This window comes from Magnolia sinica, chromosome 12, assembly GCF_029962835.1.
Source record: "Magnolia sinica isolate HGM2019 chromosome 12, MsV1, whole genome shotgun sequence".
Lineage (NCBI taxonomy): Eukaryota > Viridiplantae > Streptophyta > Magnoliopsida > Magnoliales > Magnoliaceae > Magnolia > Magnolia sinica.
Genome location: NC_080584.1, coordinates 26,937,501 through 26,953,850, shown reverse-complemented (window position 1 = coordinate 26,953,850; position 16,350 = coordinate 26,937,501). Strand labels below are relative to the sequence as shown.

Below are 16,350 nucleotides of genomic sequence, written 5' to 3'. Positions count from 1 at the left end.
GTGTCCTGTCCACGCCATTCACTTGTTTTATCAGCACAGTTTAGGGCACGAGCCCAAAATTGAAGCGTATCCAAAGCTCTAAGTGGACCACACCACAGGAAAGTGGGGGCAATGAGGTCCATGGGAGAAACCTTCCTAATATGCAGTGATGCTTATTTATCGTCCAACATGTTGATAAGGTCACACAGACATGGATGAAGAGAAAACACAAATATTAGCTTGATCCAAAACTTGTGGGCCCCAAGGATTTTTCGATCGTAGGCATTCAATTCCCACAGTTTCTTGTGGTGTGGTCCACTTGAGCTTTGTATATGCTTCAATTTGGACTCGTCTCCTAAAATGAGTTGGAAAAATGGATGAGTTACTCGTTCCGCAATCCACATATAATAGGACTACTAAGTTGAAAAGAGAGGATGTATTCCCATGAAACTCTATTGATTCTAGGACTATAATGAGGACAACAGACCGAATCTCGGATTTTCACCTCCCGATCAGCCATGTTCGTGACCAGGGAAGGGTCTCCTGGTGAGAATGACAGAGCCTTCGCAAGCACTTCGGATGAGCAGAAGCTCACCCTATCTGCACTATTCATTAATTGAAGGAGACTTTTTAAATTGATTGAAAATGAAGAAGACAGAAGAGAAAGGGAAGAGTTTCAATACAACAGAGTAGAGAATGGGTGCACCTCTCCCACCATCCAAAATGGTGGTGGGAATCATAATGCGCATTTAAAATGCACTTTTGAAATTTTGACTTTTTCAATGCTCTTCCAGAGTCCCACCAACCATCTTTAGATGGTGGGAGATAATGTGGGTGTTGGGCATACTAAAGCCGTGCCCTAAGATAATTATATTTCATAGAGGCAAGCAACAGAAAAACCAAAAAGAAAAAAAGAATATTTATCCTCTGCAAAACAAATGCAGAAATTATAGTTACAGGCATTAAAAACCTGTAATCCTTTCAAACTTAACATTGCCTTCATCAACAACAGACAGGTGTTTCCTTTTCTTGGACAGCTTCGACATGTTCTGATATCCATTCTGCTCATCGGTGAACTGAGCCGCCGTCCGTGCCCTTAATTCTTCCAAGCTCTCCCCCTCCTTTGCTCGCTCCAGGACCTGAAATGATCAGCAGATGTAGTTGTGAGACTTGTGACTGTGAGATGTGTGAATATGCATAGGTTGGTTGGCACATATCATTGATACAATGAGCCCTGTCATGTATATCAGATTTGGACGATTGCTACATTTTGTTTTCAACCATCTATTTCCATCTATTTTGTAGGCCATAGATAGGATCTACCAAGGGAGATCATTGGGACATTCCCTATTTTACATCCATGGTGAGTCATCGCAAGTCTGGATCACATGAACCATGGGATCCACATCGACAGAGGCCTTGCGAAGCATGAAACTGTATTTTGCTGATGAGCAGGACCCAATAATTCCTGAAGTTAGAGCTTCTAGAGACTAGAGTCATACCAGATGCCGACCGTACAAATGGGTGCTGGAGAGAGCTCGCATTGCATTCTGCGCCTCCTGCTTCGTAACATACTCAACAAATGCAAAACCTCTGTGTCCCCCAAACTTCATTGGCAGCCTTAAGCTCTTGATCTGAAAGATGAGAAGAAATTTGTTTAATGCCAAAAAAAAAAAAAATCAAATAATACCGGCACGTGTGACGCACCTCATTTGCTTAAAAAAAGATGTCGAAAAGATAAATTGAGATTGAAAGATATTCCAAGAGGGGTTGTGAACAGATGCACTTGAAGGTAGAGTTCCATGCTCTTTACAAAGTATGGAAAGTTCACACCTCATTTGCTAGAAGAAGAAGAAAAAAAAAAAAAAGATGTCGAAAAGATAAATTGAGATTGAAAAACATTCCAAGAGGGGTTGTGAACAGAGATGCGCTTGAAGGTAGAGTTCTGTGCTCTTTATAGAAGTATGGAAAGTAAAGAAATAAATAAATATAAATAATAATAATTAATAATAATAATAATAATAATAATAAATCAGAGATATTGTAAGAAGACTGCATTTGATAGATGCAAAATATAAATTCCTAGAATCAAATAATTCACAAATCATACAAGTTCAAGTAACTAAAAAATATGTATGTTGGTAAAAGAAACTAGCAGTGATAAATGAGTTCTGTTTATTTGTTCAAAATATTGCCACCAGGTATCATATCAGCCACTTGGAAAATACTAGAAATTGAACTTAATGGCATCATCCTTACTGTTTGATTGATGTTTTGCCTAGCCACTGCCACCTATAGGATCTAGATTAGGTCAATCAAATTTTAGCAGATCCTGAACCATGAGAATGTACAGTGTTAGATGCTCCTGCAGAACACCGTGTTATTTGTACTAAGGGTTTTATCTATAATAATTTCTTAGGAGAAAGAGAAGCTAATCTCTCTTGTATTACACGTATCTCCAACTCGGAGATACCGATAACACAGGTAGTATTAGAAATTCCAGGTATTGGCAATATATCGCTAAGTATTGCCAATATTTTCGACTATGTAAATTCCAAGTGTCACTTGTATCACCAATGTATCAATATCGCCCATGTATTGGCAATATTTTCGACTTTGTAAATCCCAAGTGTCGCTTGTATCACCGAGGTATCAGCGATATTTTGATAATATCGCCAATGTATCGATATCGCAAAAGATCTGTTTATTACAAAAAATTCCATGTTAATTTATTTTTTTTTAAATGGGTGCAAGGTTGTATGTAGTGTTTAAATTGTCGAGGATAATATTAATACCATCGCAATATCATCGTTATTGCAACATGGGCGATATTGAGACCACAGTCTTTCATTTCCTTTCCAGTTGTCGATGATTTCTCGGCGAAATATTATGTGTTGTCAATATTCTGAACTATTGATGGATGTTTGGATGGAAAGTTGGATGGTTCAATAGATGGTTCGGTGGGTAGATGGAATTGATGGGATGGTTGGACTGATTTCTTACTACAACACATGCTTTTAGGCCTCCATTAAATGGAAACTTATCATGCATGCATTCTTTTTGCAAAAAATTTTATTCCTAAATATGCAAATATTTGTATTTTAGCATCTCCTGAAATTTCACAAAAAAACCACCATTTTCCCAATGTTTTCCCACATTTCCGATTATTGAAGATAATATTAACGATATTAATATTGTTTCCATATTCCCCGGCTACCGAAACCTGTAGCAAAACCAATACTTCGAACGCTAGGTACATGTGTCAATAATGTTTAAAATACATTCTCATTACCTTCCAAACTTTGGTTAAGACTTTTCTTGCCATTTATTGTTTTCAAGCTTTTTTAGAACTTTATTAAACATAGCATGCATTCAATAATCTGTTATCTTTTTTATTGAGGAAAAATTAAAACTTGTAAGTGATAAATTATAATTCATAATTCTTAAGATAATTTTCATATGATTCTAAACTTTTAGTTTAGAAAATATATACAGAAACAAGATGAAAATATTGAGCACTGTATTGAATGTAACGGTATTGTAGTTTTGTGTAGAAAAGGAAAAAGTGAGAGAGGAGAAAGAGAGTAGAAGAGGAGGTGCTAGGCTAGACATTTCCAACATCTTATATCTTTAAGTAGTAAAACAATAAAAAGACAAAAATGCTCCTTGCCTAATAGAATATGACTTATTCCTTAAGTGCAAACAATATGACTAAGGAACTGATGCAAACAATTAATCACTTGCTCTAAAAGCTCGAACTGTTAGAGCATGGTGAATTAACCCCTTTATCTCATAGCCCAAGCCCCACGTCTCATGGATTAGGACCTCGGCCAAACCTCCCTCATGGGCCCCAAATCACATGGGTACCGCCTCACACAGGCCGCCCACCCCGAGTGTGTCCCCGCATCCCACAAGCTACCCCACTCGAGGCCAGTGTGAAATGCGCATTAATCACCCCCGGTGAGGAGTCTCGAACACGAGACCTCCTCCCTAGGCCCCGCCCACCTAGAGTGTGCCCTTGCATCCCACAGGCGACCCCACTTGAGCCCGGTGTGAAAATGCCCTTGCATTAATCACTCCTAGTGAGGAGTCTCGAACATGAGACCTCCCGCTCTGATACTAATTTGACGCGGGACAATTAACCACTTGTTCTAAAAGCTCGAACTGTTAGAGCATGGTAAATTAACCCCTTTATCTCATAGCCCAGGCCCCACATCTCATGGGTTATGACCTCGGCCGAACCCCTCTCGTGGGCCCCGAATCACATGTGTACCGCCTCACACAGGCCTCCCACCCCGAGTGTGTCCCCACATCCCAAAGGCTTACCCCACTCGAGCACGGTATGAAATATGCATTAATCACCCCCAGTGAGGAGTCTCGAACACGAGACCTCCTCCGTGGGCCCTGCCCACCCCGAGTGTGCCCCTGCATCCCACAGGCGACCCCACTCGAGCCCGGTGTGAAAATGCCCCTGCATTAGGAACTACGTGAACAATAACAAAAACTAAATGGACCATACAACTGTAGGGCCCTTATTGCAATCATCTAGGTGGGTTGCACGATCATACGGCCCACATCCATCATCATTAACACTCCTTAAGTTGCACATAGATGTTTAGAATAAATGTGTGAAGGCTAATTCCAAGCAAGAGATTTAGTGAACACATCAAAAAAATACGGCGTAAAAATTTCACCACTAGAAACCTTCTCACGTATAAGTGGGAGTCATGGCTCTCTCATGAAAGACTGGGTTATTGAGAGGTTGCCTGATTATCACAAAACAACTACATCGGTTGATTCACTACAAAACCCATTTCCTATAACAGCTTCTTTAACTACTCAAGCTCACATATGGTATGAGCCATAGCTCAACAGTCTGCTTTGGCACTAAATCGGGCTACAAAACTTTAGACTCTTAATTTTCCATGTAATCAAATCATCCCACAAATATACAGTATCCAATTGTAGACTGCCTATCAGTTGGAGAACCTGCCCAATCCACATCAAAATACCTTGTAACCTAGATATGATAATGTCATTTGTATAAAGTCCTTGGCCCGGTGCTCCTTTTAAGATATTGTTAAATTCAAACTATTGCATCTGTATGCGGGATCCTAGGAGAACTCATGAACTGACTAACCACATTTACAATATATGATATAATATAACTGGCTTCGTGATGGTCAAGTAGAAAAAGTTTTCCAACCAATGATCTATACCTGCCTGAGTCTTCAACTACATCTCCTTGATCATTAACCAATTTATGATTTGGATCTTTTGGTGTCTCAACCTGCTTAGCACGAAGAAGGCCTACTTCTATATACCGGTGAGAAAATCCATGATATATTTCCTTTGAGATAGATTAATACCTTCCTTTGATCTTGCAACTTCTATCCTAAGGAAATATCGAAGATGACCTAAGTCTTTCGTTAGAAAGTGATGTTGTAGATATTGCTTGAGATCTTCGATCCCTCTATTATCACCACCTCTTACCACAATATCATCCACATACAACTAGCACAATCAACCCAGTGACCCCTCTCCGTATAGAGATGGAACAATTAACTTCACTGTAACCCGAAGGCGAACACATCTTTAGTGAATTTATCAAACCATGCACATAGAGATTGCTTCAACCATAAATTGCATTTCCTAACTTACAAAACTTACTTGACTTCCCTCGAGCAACAAGCCTGGGTATTTGCTCCAAATAGACCTTTATGAGATCTCCATGTAGAAAAATATTTTTAATATCAAGCCGAAACAAGGGCCCTCTATGATAAACCGCAACAGAATAACGATGTAAATGAGGGCTGGAACAATCATAATGCACGGAGATGTGCAACGATAATCTACAAACGTGCATCGATAATGAGAAAGCATTAGATTACAATGGGTCATGCATTTTAGGCATCTTGGAGCCCACTAACATCGGTGGTTTATGATCACCATATAAAACTCCATAAAATATCTCTAAAATTTTATTAAATGCTGTTTTTTTAATCCATACATTAATGATCATCATCATAGGAGACTAGCACCATTAATTACAAAACAAACCACACCATTGGACAGATGATCTCACTAAATTGCCCTCAGTATCTTCTCAAGTCATGGCCCATATCAGCTCACAAATGGCCAATTCAAGCCCTCAACTAGATTCACTTAATCTTAAAAGACTAGACTTTGATTCAAGCCCATCTAGTTTTATGCACAGATGTCGAGTCTACATAAGCTGTCCAGATGCCCTGGATGGCATATAATGTTCCCTATCTGATCACATAAAAGTAACGAAATAATGGTGTCATGAAAACCATCAAAAGCCACATTAAGAGTTAATGATCCCAAGCCCAAGCCCGAATTTGAGTGCACAAAGTTAAACATCCTGTTGACAATGACTAGGCAACAATGGATGTTGTCCATGGGTTTCATAGTGGAGGACATCATCTATAAGAGTTTTAGGCCATTGGGAGAGCAAAAACCTATCTCAAATCAAGCCCAAAATTAAGAAAGCCCATCGAATGATTACCCAGGCCCACAACAAAAACCCATTACCCTTCATTTTCTCCTATCTTAAGGTTTCAAAGAATACCAATCTCTTGGGCTTTATCATCGCTATCACTCATCTTAAACCCTGGGGGGGGGGGGGGGGTGGCACAGCTGCCGCAACCAACCGAGAGGGAGAGGCTGCTAATGGGGATGTTGCCACAATTGCTAACAGCAATGACCATGGCTAATGATTGTGAGAGGGGAGAGGATGTGTTTGCACATGTTTTTTTTTTTTTTTTTTGTGGGCGGTGGATCGGTAACACAACTGCCATTGCCGGAACTGGCAATAGCAGCAGCGACTACTACCACTATTGCCGACAAGGGGGGAAAGAAACAGAAAAAAGAGAGATAGGAGCAAGGTTACCGACAATACAGTCGCCACTGTTGTTTTTGCTGGTGGCAGTTGCCATGCCAGCAGTGGCCAGCTCCCCAATCCATATATATACATAAACATACATACCTACATATATATAATTTCTTTCTGCCCCCCCTTTTTCATTAATCGGGGGTAATGGCTGCCACCATTTCTCACAAATAATATTCGGTTGGGTCTTAAACAGAATGGGGGAATAATGAACAATCAATGTATGGGAAAATGACGGGCATTAAATTAATAAGATTTGAGATTAGATAAATTACCTCGCAGAATTGATTCACGCAGATCAGAGATTTGTCCTAACTGCTTTGAAATCACTTTAAAAGGCTTGGATGGGTGGCCCATAGGAACTAATGGTATCTACACGATCTTATGGACATTCGCACAAAGTCAAAGATGGACAACCTGTTGGACATAGGCCAGTGGGGCCCACTGGTGGGCAATTACTAGTGGGTGGGTCCCATGAGGTTAGGCCTCTTCCGTAAAAAACAAGAGTAAAAAGAGGAATAGTGGTACATAGAAATTTGTCCGTTTAGCTTTTCCTTGGGATGATCTAATCCATAGATCGTAATCCGAGGCCATCTATACCGTAGAATCAGAGGGGTGATTAGACCCATCTGCTCTAGTAGTGATTAAGCGGACTGCTAGATCTGGATCGTTCATCTTCGGCTTTGTGAAGGTTCCATGTCGTGTAGACCGTCAGATCTTGAGGACTTACTCTTCCGCACTTACTATCAGTGGTATTAGAGCAACTCAACAGCGAATCTCCGATTTATTATTTTCATCACGAAAGGTAAGTGGCCCTTTTAAGGTAAGAATTCCTTTTAGAAAATTTGCTTTGGATTGGATTCCTGCTCATGGCTTTTGAATGTTATCACATCAGTGTGCGCACTGTAACTCTTGATGTGCACTTATGCACCGAATTTAGGCCCACGCAGATGCATGTGCATGTGTAAAATCTGGACTCTTGGATGTGCATGTTGTGGACAGTGCCCACTGCATCTGATATTTTTATTATTTTTTATTTATAAGCGTTGATTATGTTTACATGGATGAGTTCCACAGCATCAATTGAATATGTGAGGATGAAACTGTCCCATATTGGAGAAAGAAAAATCAAGTGGGTTATTGTTTGTAGAACATTGGTTCACACCATAGAACTTTTTGGAGGCCTACTCTCATCTAGACCATTGGATCTACAAAAGACATTTGTGGTCAATGGCTGGCAATTGAGAATGAATCAGTGGACCTAGAAAATCATGTCTGATAGTTTCCACATGCACCACCCGAATCACCGTGTGAACGGGTTGAGGGGAACATCAATGTCATGATATGCCAGTTAGATTCAAATGGTGGGCCTTTCCATCCCATCATTCCTGTGGTGTGGCATGTTTACACCCATATATGATCAGTCAAATAGTTGTCCAAGGACTCTATACAGCCAACAACCAGATCAATAAAATTAGTGTATACATATATAGTCCAGACTGTAGACATGTTTCACCCTCAACATGTGCGAGATCTAGACCACTGATTGGATGCACTGTGCATGGATGCAAGATAACTAAAAAGCAAAGACAGCACACCTCTAGTTGTTCCATTGGATGCACTTTTACATGTGCATCAAGAACTCAAAAGTTAAAGCCATTTCTCCACAGTATACATGGTAGGTAGATTCAATGATCACTGTCATCCATCTGGCAATCCTTATTATCTTTGGTCTCTTTTTCAATAGCCACATATGGGAAAATTCTATCCGTTAATTTTTCTTTAATTGTACCGTGTCTAGAGAATGGTGAATCAGAACTGTCCATATAGAGGTCCCTTCCATGGATGGCTCACGTTTGAAAAATCAAACCAACTAGATGATCCTAGCTGTAGAACCATTGTCCTTGAAATTAGCGGTGAACTGAAAATTGTTAATGATCTAGTTTCAACCGGGAGAAAGTAGGTAGCACCAACAGCTCGGATCTTCTTATTAGCCTAGATTTTTACCAGTGGCCATCTAAGGTGAGGCCCACTAGATGACCATCTCGATACACCACACTCGGCCACGTATCGAGTGGAAGGTACGTTGGATGAAAGGTGAGTGGATCCACCGAATCATTCTCCTGAGAACCCGACCTTGCAACTGACAGCTGCTTGAGTGGACCCCACGTTTATAAGCTACTCCGCGACGGTAATTATTTCGCAATTTCTCACTATAAGTGAGATGATATGATCAAATTTCCACTGTGACCCTGCTAATGGGGATTACAAAGTTGGATGGATGTGACCATATCACCGCCGCTCATCCATCTGATATGTCCTTTAGATGGGCCCTCATATCACTATGGGCCCTAGGAAGGTTTCAATGTTGAATGCCATTTTCCTACTATTTTTTATCGTGTGGTCCACTCAAGCTTCTGATATGCTTCAGTCTTGGGCTCATGCCTAAAATGAGCTAGCAAAACGGATGGATGGTGTAGATAAAATCTACTTTGAGAATTAGTGATCTAGATATCATTAGTGATCGTAACAATCATCAACCATGATGATCAATGTTGATGATAGGATCCATCATCAACAATGATCATTAACGGTAATGATCGGATCCATCGCTAATGGACATGATCACTAGTGATGATAGAACTCTCTTTATGGCTAAGCACTTCATTTTTAAAAAAATCTGATGATAACATTTATATGTGTGATATAATTAGGCTTAATATGATTAGATCTAAGCCCCCTTTTTTCTTAGAAAATATAAAACTTAGTGCTAGAATGCTCCTATATATAAAGGTTGTGCATAACCTGAGTGGAAATTAATTCTCCTCCACCAAATGATGCATGCAACCTGTAATGGAAGGATGCACGTTATACAAATATATTCTTATAAAACTATCAAATCTATCTTAAAAAGAGAACTTGATCAATCTACACCGCCCATTCAGGTATGTGGACTTTCAGATCTTGTTAAGATGTGTTGACTACTTTTATAACTTGAAAATTTGAATAACATGTAGAAATGTTGATGATTGGTGACAATATCTTAGATCATAGCTAAGTAGTGATACTTGATGTAATGTAAAGATGGCCACCAAAGCATTAATCGCTAAATAGCTCAAAGGTCAACAATTCGATGGTAACAACTACGAAAACTGGTCTTGCGAGGTGCGAAGCCTTCTAGACGAGGACGACATATCGCATACTCTCGATAAGGTTCAAGAGGAACCTATATTAGCTGAAAACGAAAATTTAGGAACATAGGGCTGCAATGAACCACTACAATAAGTGGCATAAATAGAATCGTTCTGCCTGTAATGTCCTAATTAGTACTATGTAAAAAGAACTCATACCAATGTATGAAGTGCATGACACCACTAAAGGAATCTGGAAAGCACTAACAAATGTCTATGCACAGAAGTCAGATGCAAAAGTTTGGGCAATAGAATTAGAATTCCAGGAATACAGGATGTCAGTCAACTACCCCATCAAAGATCATATCCGTAAGATGGATCAGATGATAGGTGCCCTTGGGAATGTTGGGCGCAAATTGACTGAAAATTAAAAGATGATAGTAGTGCACCGTTCTTTGTCCGAATCTTGGACTCCAATCAAAAGAATTCTGAACCATACTGATTCTATCAATATGTTCAAAGACTTTTGTGGCCATTTGGTACGAAATGTTGAAATGAATACAATTCAGCCAAGTTCGGCTAAGGCCTTTGCAGCAGAGACCCAAAAGTGGAAAGCTAATAAGAAACAGTATAAAGCTCGCAAGAAGGTGAAAAAGAATGACCAAGAACAAAAGTCCACAGCACCCCCTCAAAATCTCAAGAAGGGGAATGTAAAGAAGAAGCAGAAAAAGACTAACATAATATGCTTCGTCTACGGAAATTCCAGCCATTATGCCTGGTAGTGTGCCCATAAAAAGATGGTAATTCCTACGTCACTAGATACTTTGTATGTAGGCATTTGTTCTAAAATCTTTTCCGTTAATACTATATTTAACGAGTAGATTTTAGATTCAGGTGCAACAAAGCACGTGACACAAAGTCGTCGAGAACTCGAAGAATTCCAACTTGTAGCCAAAGGAAATTACAAGGTGTATATGAGAAATAATGTTGTTGAAGACGTATTAGGGATTGGCATTTACCATCTTCGTATGCGCATAGGGTGAAAAATAATCCTCCGTAATACTCTTTATGCACGAGGCATGCGTCGGAATTTAATTTTTGTTTCTATGTTATTATTTGATGGTTTTGATATTCGTTTTTCCAGGACACGAGTTTCTTTAAGACTAAATAACCTCATCTATGCATAGGAAAATTTAATTTCAAATTTATTTATTCTGGACATAGATAGTGATAATGCACCTATTGCTTTATCTGTTATGTCGAATGAAACTGTAGCATCTGAATCTTTAAAATGGCACGCGAGATTAGGTCACATCGGAAAGGATCGTATGACAAGACTAGTATGTTCTGGTTTGTTAGATTCCTTGATTTGTCATTTTGTGGACATTGTGTGTTCGAGAAGACTTTGAAGAAATCATTTCCTAAAGTGGTTAGGTACACGGGCCCACTAGAGATAATTTATTCAGATATTTGTGGACCCTTCAATGTATGTGCCAGAAATGGATGTCAATACTTTGTCACCTTCATTAACGATTACTCGCGCTATGGATATGTGTATTTCATCTCACGCAAATCTGAGGCTTTTGATTGTTTTCTTAAATATAAAGCTAAGGTGGAAAATCAACTTGAGAAAAAAATTAAAATCCTTCGATCTGATGGAGGTGGCGAGTATACATCTGATACGTTCAAATCATATTGTGAAAACGTTGGCATTGTTCGGTAGTACACATTGGCTTACACTCCACAACAAAATGGTGTTGCAAAGAGAATGAATAGGATGCTACTAGACATGGTTAGATCGATGATGGCACAAGCCAATCTCTCCACCACATTCTGAGGAGACGTACTGCTAACAGCCGTATACGTCCTTAATAAAGTCTCATCCAAATCCATTCTTAAGACCCCATATGAGATGTGATCTAGGAGGATTCCTTCTCTAGCCAACCTACACCCTTGGGGATCTTTGGGATATATTTTGTTGCTTGCTCGGCATAGAGGTAAACTTGATGGTAAAGCCATTGAATGCATGTTCAAAAGGTACCCCATGCATTCAAAGGGATATGTTTTAATTTATGAGGACCATGGACGATGGATTGAGATAGAATCTGACCTTCGTCGAAGATAGATACCCCAGCCGAATGAAGCAGAAGGTTTCAATATAACTTTTTGAAATACCCGATGTATCTCAAGAGAGTGAGAGTTTTGCTTATCAAAATGATGATGCTCTTATAGTTCGTCAGGATAGTGAGAGAACATCTCTTGCGTTGCGGTTGATAATGATGAACCTGATTCTTATCAGGAAGAATTATTATCTTCTAACTCGGCTGATTGGGTGACTGCTATGGACGAAGAGATGACTTCCATGGAGAATAATAAAGTCTAAGAACTTATAGATCTGTCTTCCAATCGCAAAGCGATAGGTAATAAGTGGGTACTAAATATCAAAAGGCAGATGGTACAGTGGACAAGTACAAAGCAAAATTAGTTGCTAAAGGTTTCACACATCATTGATTACGAGGAGACTTTTTCACCTGTTGCAAAGTTCTCCTCAATCCGCATGATCTTGTCCATTGTCGCAAGTTTAAACTTGGAGTTATATCAGATGGATGTAAAGACCGCATTCTTAAATGGTGACTTGCATGAAGAGATATACATGCAACAGCCCATGGGTTATGTGGACAAAAAGCATCCAAAAAAAGTCTACAAGTTGTTAAAATGTATCTATGGGCTGAAGCAATCTTCAAGACAGTGGTACATGAGGTTCCACTTAGCCATCACTACTTTTGGATTCACAATAAGTGAAGAAAATCATTGTATATACATGAAACGATCTGAAAGATCTTTTCTGATACTATCTCTATGTAGACGATATCTTGCTAGCTAATAATGACACACAATTGTTGATATTGACTAAAGATTGGCTATTCTCGAATTTTGAGATGAAAGATCTCGGTGAAGCTAACTTTATTCTTGGGGTAAAAATCAATAGGGATCACCATAAGAAATTTTTAGGCTTTTCTTAAGCCACCTATATACAAAAGATCTTATAGAGCAGTTCGGGATAGAAAATTCAAAAGTTGTTTAAACCCCTATAGATAAAGCTACCAAGTTAGACAGAAAATCGTGTCCCCAGACTAAATTCGGAAAATTGGTCATGTCCTCGGTACCTAATGCAAGCGCAGTAGGGAGCTTAATGTATGCTATACTTTGCACCAAACAGGATATTAGCTATGCAGTTAGCATAGTAGCCGTTATCAAAGTAACCAGGGACAGTCTCATTGGCAAGTCATCAAACGTATATTCCGCTATCTCAGAGTAACGACAGACCTAAGCTATGTTATGAAGGCACGATCCTCAAAGGATATTCTGATGTTGCTTGGGGTAATGACGCCTATAAGGGAAAGTCTACTTCAGGATGTCTTCTTACTCGGAGGGAGAGTCATCTCATGGTCAAGTAAGAAACAGACATCTGCAGCTCTTTCATCTATGGAGGTCGAGTACATTGCATGTTGTGCTGCAGTTCGAGAGTGTGTATTGGTTCGGAGATTTTTACTAGCTCTGGGTGTTGCATTGAGCGTTCGTCAGCCTATATCAAGCTAGACAATATTTCTGCCATTGACTTGGCAAAGGACCCTAAACACAACCAAAAGTCCAAGCACATTGAGATCAAGTATCATTACGTCCGTGATCAAGTGCGATAATAAGAAGGTCGCCCTCAGCTACATTTCTACTAAGGAGATGATGGTTGATCCCATGACGAAACCTATAGCAAGATATCTATTTCAGATTCACGTTAGGCAGATGGGATTGAGGAAAGCTTGAGTGATAAGCTTGTATCGAACAGTGTTTTAAATAGCGGTAACGTGTTGCGTAGCGTTCAACCCTCCGTAACGTGTAGCGTAAGCTACACAATACTTCTATTTTTTATTTTTTATTTTTAAAAATATATATATGATAAATATTAAATAGTAAGAAAAAAGCAAAATATATAAATGTCATATTCTTCAAAATAAAAATCTCAAAGTTAAGAGCATTAAGTACAATACAAATGTCACACAATATAGTGGTTCCCACATGGACCACACAATAAAAAACAATGCACACACTTACACACATACGCACACCACAGTGGGCCCACCATAGAAAACAATGCAAATCCACCCCTTCACGCACCTCAGTGGGCCCCCACGTGGGCCACACCATAGAAAACAATGCACATCCACACATACCCACACCGCAGTGGGCCCCACCATAGCAAACAATGCAAATCCACCCCTTCACACACCTCAATGGGCCCCACGTGGGCCATACCATAGAAAACAATGTAAATCCACCCCCTCACACACCTCAGTGGGCCCCACATGGGCCATACCACAGAAAACAATCTATATCTACAAAGATGATGAAAAAGAAATGAAAAAATTATAAAGAACAAAAAAACGGACAGTAACTGACATTTTAAAGGGGAAAAAATGAGAAAAAACACAATACCAAGCTATTTTCATTGTACATCGAAAAAAATTCAAAAAAAAAGGAACGAGCGTACGATCGCAACCAGAATAGGAGAAATCCGATTTCTCCGTCATTTCTTTTCCATTGTTGATGAAGTCTCCAACAATCAGCCAAAGAAGCCCCTTCGAAGGACTTTTCGATCGCAAGATTGAAGAGGGGGGAGAGGAAGTAGTGTTGGTTTGCGTCTAGAAGGGCTTTCAAATACCCTATTCGGTAGGATTTTTTATTTTTGAAAAGTTAAGTGCTTGTGGTGTGAGTTCACCATTGTTTACAGCAGTGGAAAAAAAAAAACCCACAGAGTAGCACACGTTACCTGCGCTACACGCTACAACCCCTGTAGCATGCGCTACAGGGGATTGGCGCTATTTGGTGCGCTACGTAGCGCTGCGACTGCGCTACGCTACGAGTGCTACTTAATACATTGGTATCTAGTACCTTTGATCTTTCATTAATGAATAACACATTCCATTTATTTAATATTGAGTACTTATATTAACTAGGTAAGTAAATCATCAGCATTTACCATGAAATCATGTAGGATTTCTATTTTTTGTCGGCAGGCCGGTCACCAACTCGCACAGGTTGACCAACCTTGAATGTACAAGAGGTACATTTGGGGCGATATTCATACACTGAGGTATAGGCTTATTTTTATTGTGAATAATAAAGGATGAGGATATGAGTGAGTCGCATCCACCTACAATCTCAAAAGATTGAAGATGAGACTGATCAGGTCGAACAACATAATCGCATCATTACTTTTCATGTGATCAATGTTATGGCCTGAATTAATAGCCAGGTTGTGAAGTTATGAGATGAGTCGTACCTCATGTAAAGTGACCTGCGTATTGTAGACTCGACATACGCTGAGTATTGTCTACTTTACGGCGTGGATTGTAGCCACGTGCTGAGACCTTTTGACTATAAATTGCTTTGATTCGATCTAATCATTGCAACGTGTGAGTAGCCAGTCCCATAGGTGACTCTTTGTGTCCTTAGCTACCCTCCTCTTATGTATAGGAGGATGAGATTGAGTGTCGCTACTTTAGTATACTATGACGAAAGGTCCTCGATTGGCCAAACTCAGTTACGCTAAGAAAGGAACATGATTGATTCCAAATTACACATCTACGTGGGGAAGATCCCGTGACAGCTACACCAAGTTTCTAGAACTATAAATATGCACTTTAAGACTTATCCGCCGGTAGTATCGAGTTTTTTTTATTATACTTTTGCAAATGATATTCTTTCTTAAAAGTATATATATAAGTATTGGTTTAAATTGATTTTAGTCGAAGTTTGTGAAAAATAGAGTTTTTAGAATAACTCGATAAGTTGGATATGTGCGTATGTTGGCCGAGTACTCCAAATCGGGAGTCGACTCTATCTGGCGTGGTCATGTGGACTAGGACAGGCATTGCAAAGCTTGGGTTATTAAGTACAAGTTAGGTGGTCGCTTGGTACTTAAACACTTGTGAGAAGATTACGGTGATCCAACTGGTCTCACGCCTCTAATTCTTTTGATCGCGATGTTTGATTTTGATTGGTATTAGGCGAGTTAGATGGACAAATTTTTTTGTGCCTATCCCACAATGTGATTGAGTGGGAGATGTTGGACATGTTAGTGGGGCCCACTGGTGGGCAAGGTGGGTCCCATGAGATTAGGCCTCTTTCGTTAAAAGATGAATTTCAAATTCAAGTTTGAATGAGGATTTAGATGAGGAGATAGGGATAAGACCGGATGATTTCTATTCTCATCCAAACTCCACATCCTTTCCTATAAATAGGATGAGGCTCTCTCGTGAAAATATACTA

At 39.6% G+C, this 16,350-nt stretch overlaps 1 protein-coding gene across 1 annotated transcript in view; it reads right to left on the bottom strand.

The window, feature by feature from the left end:
• Positions 1 to 839: 839 nt before the first annotated feature.
• The window catches only part of LOC131221143 (multiple RNA-binding domain-containing protein 1), a 56,425-nt gene continuing 40,914 nt past the window's right edge, over positions 840 to 16,350 (bottom strand). The window contains exons 14-15 of the mRNA XM_058216293.1: positions 1,482 to 1,613; positions 840 to 1,118 (exon numbers count right to left, since the gene is read on the bottom strand). Of these exons, the coding sequence (XP_058072276.1) occupies positions 942 to 1,118; positions 1,482 to 1,613 (309 nt within the window). The 3' untranslated portion in view covers positions 840 to 941. The remainder of the gene's footprint in view (positions 1,119 to 1,481; positions 1,614 to 16,350) is intronic.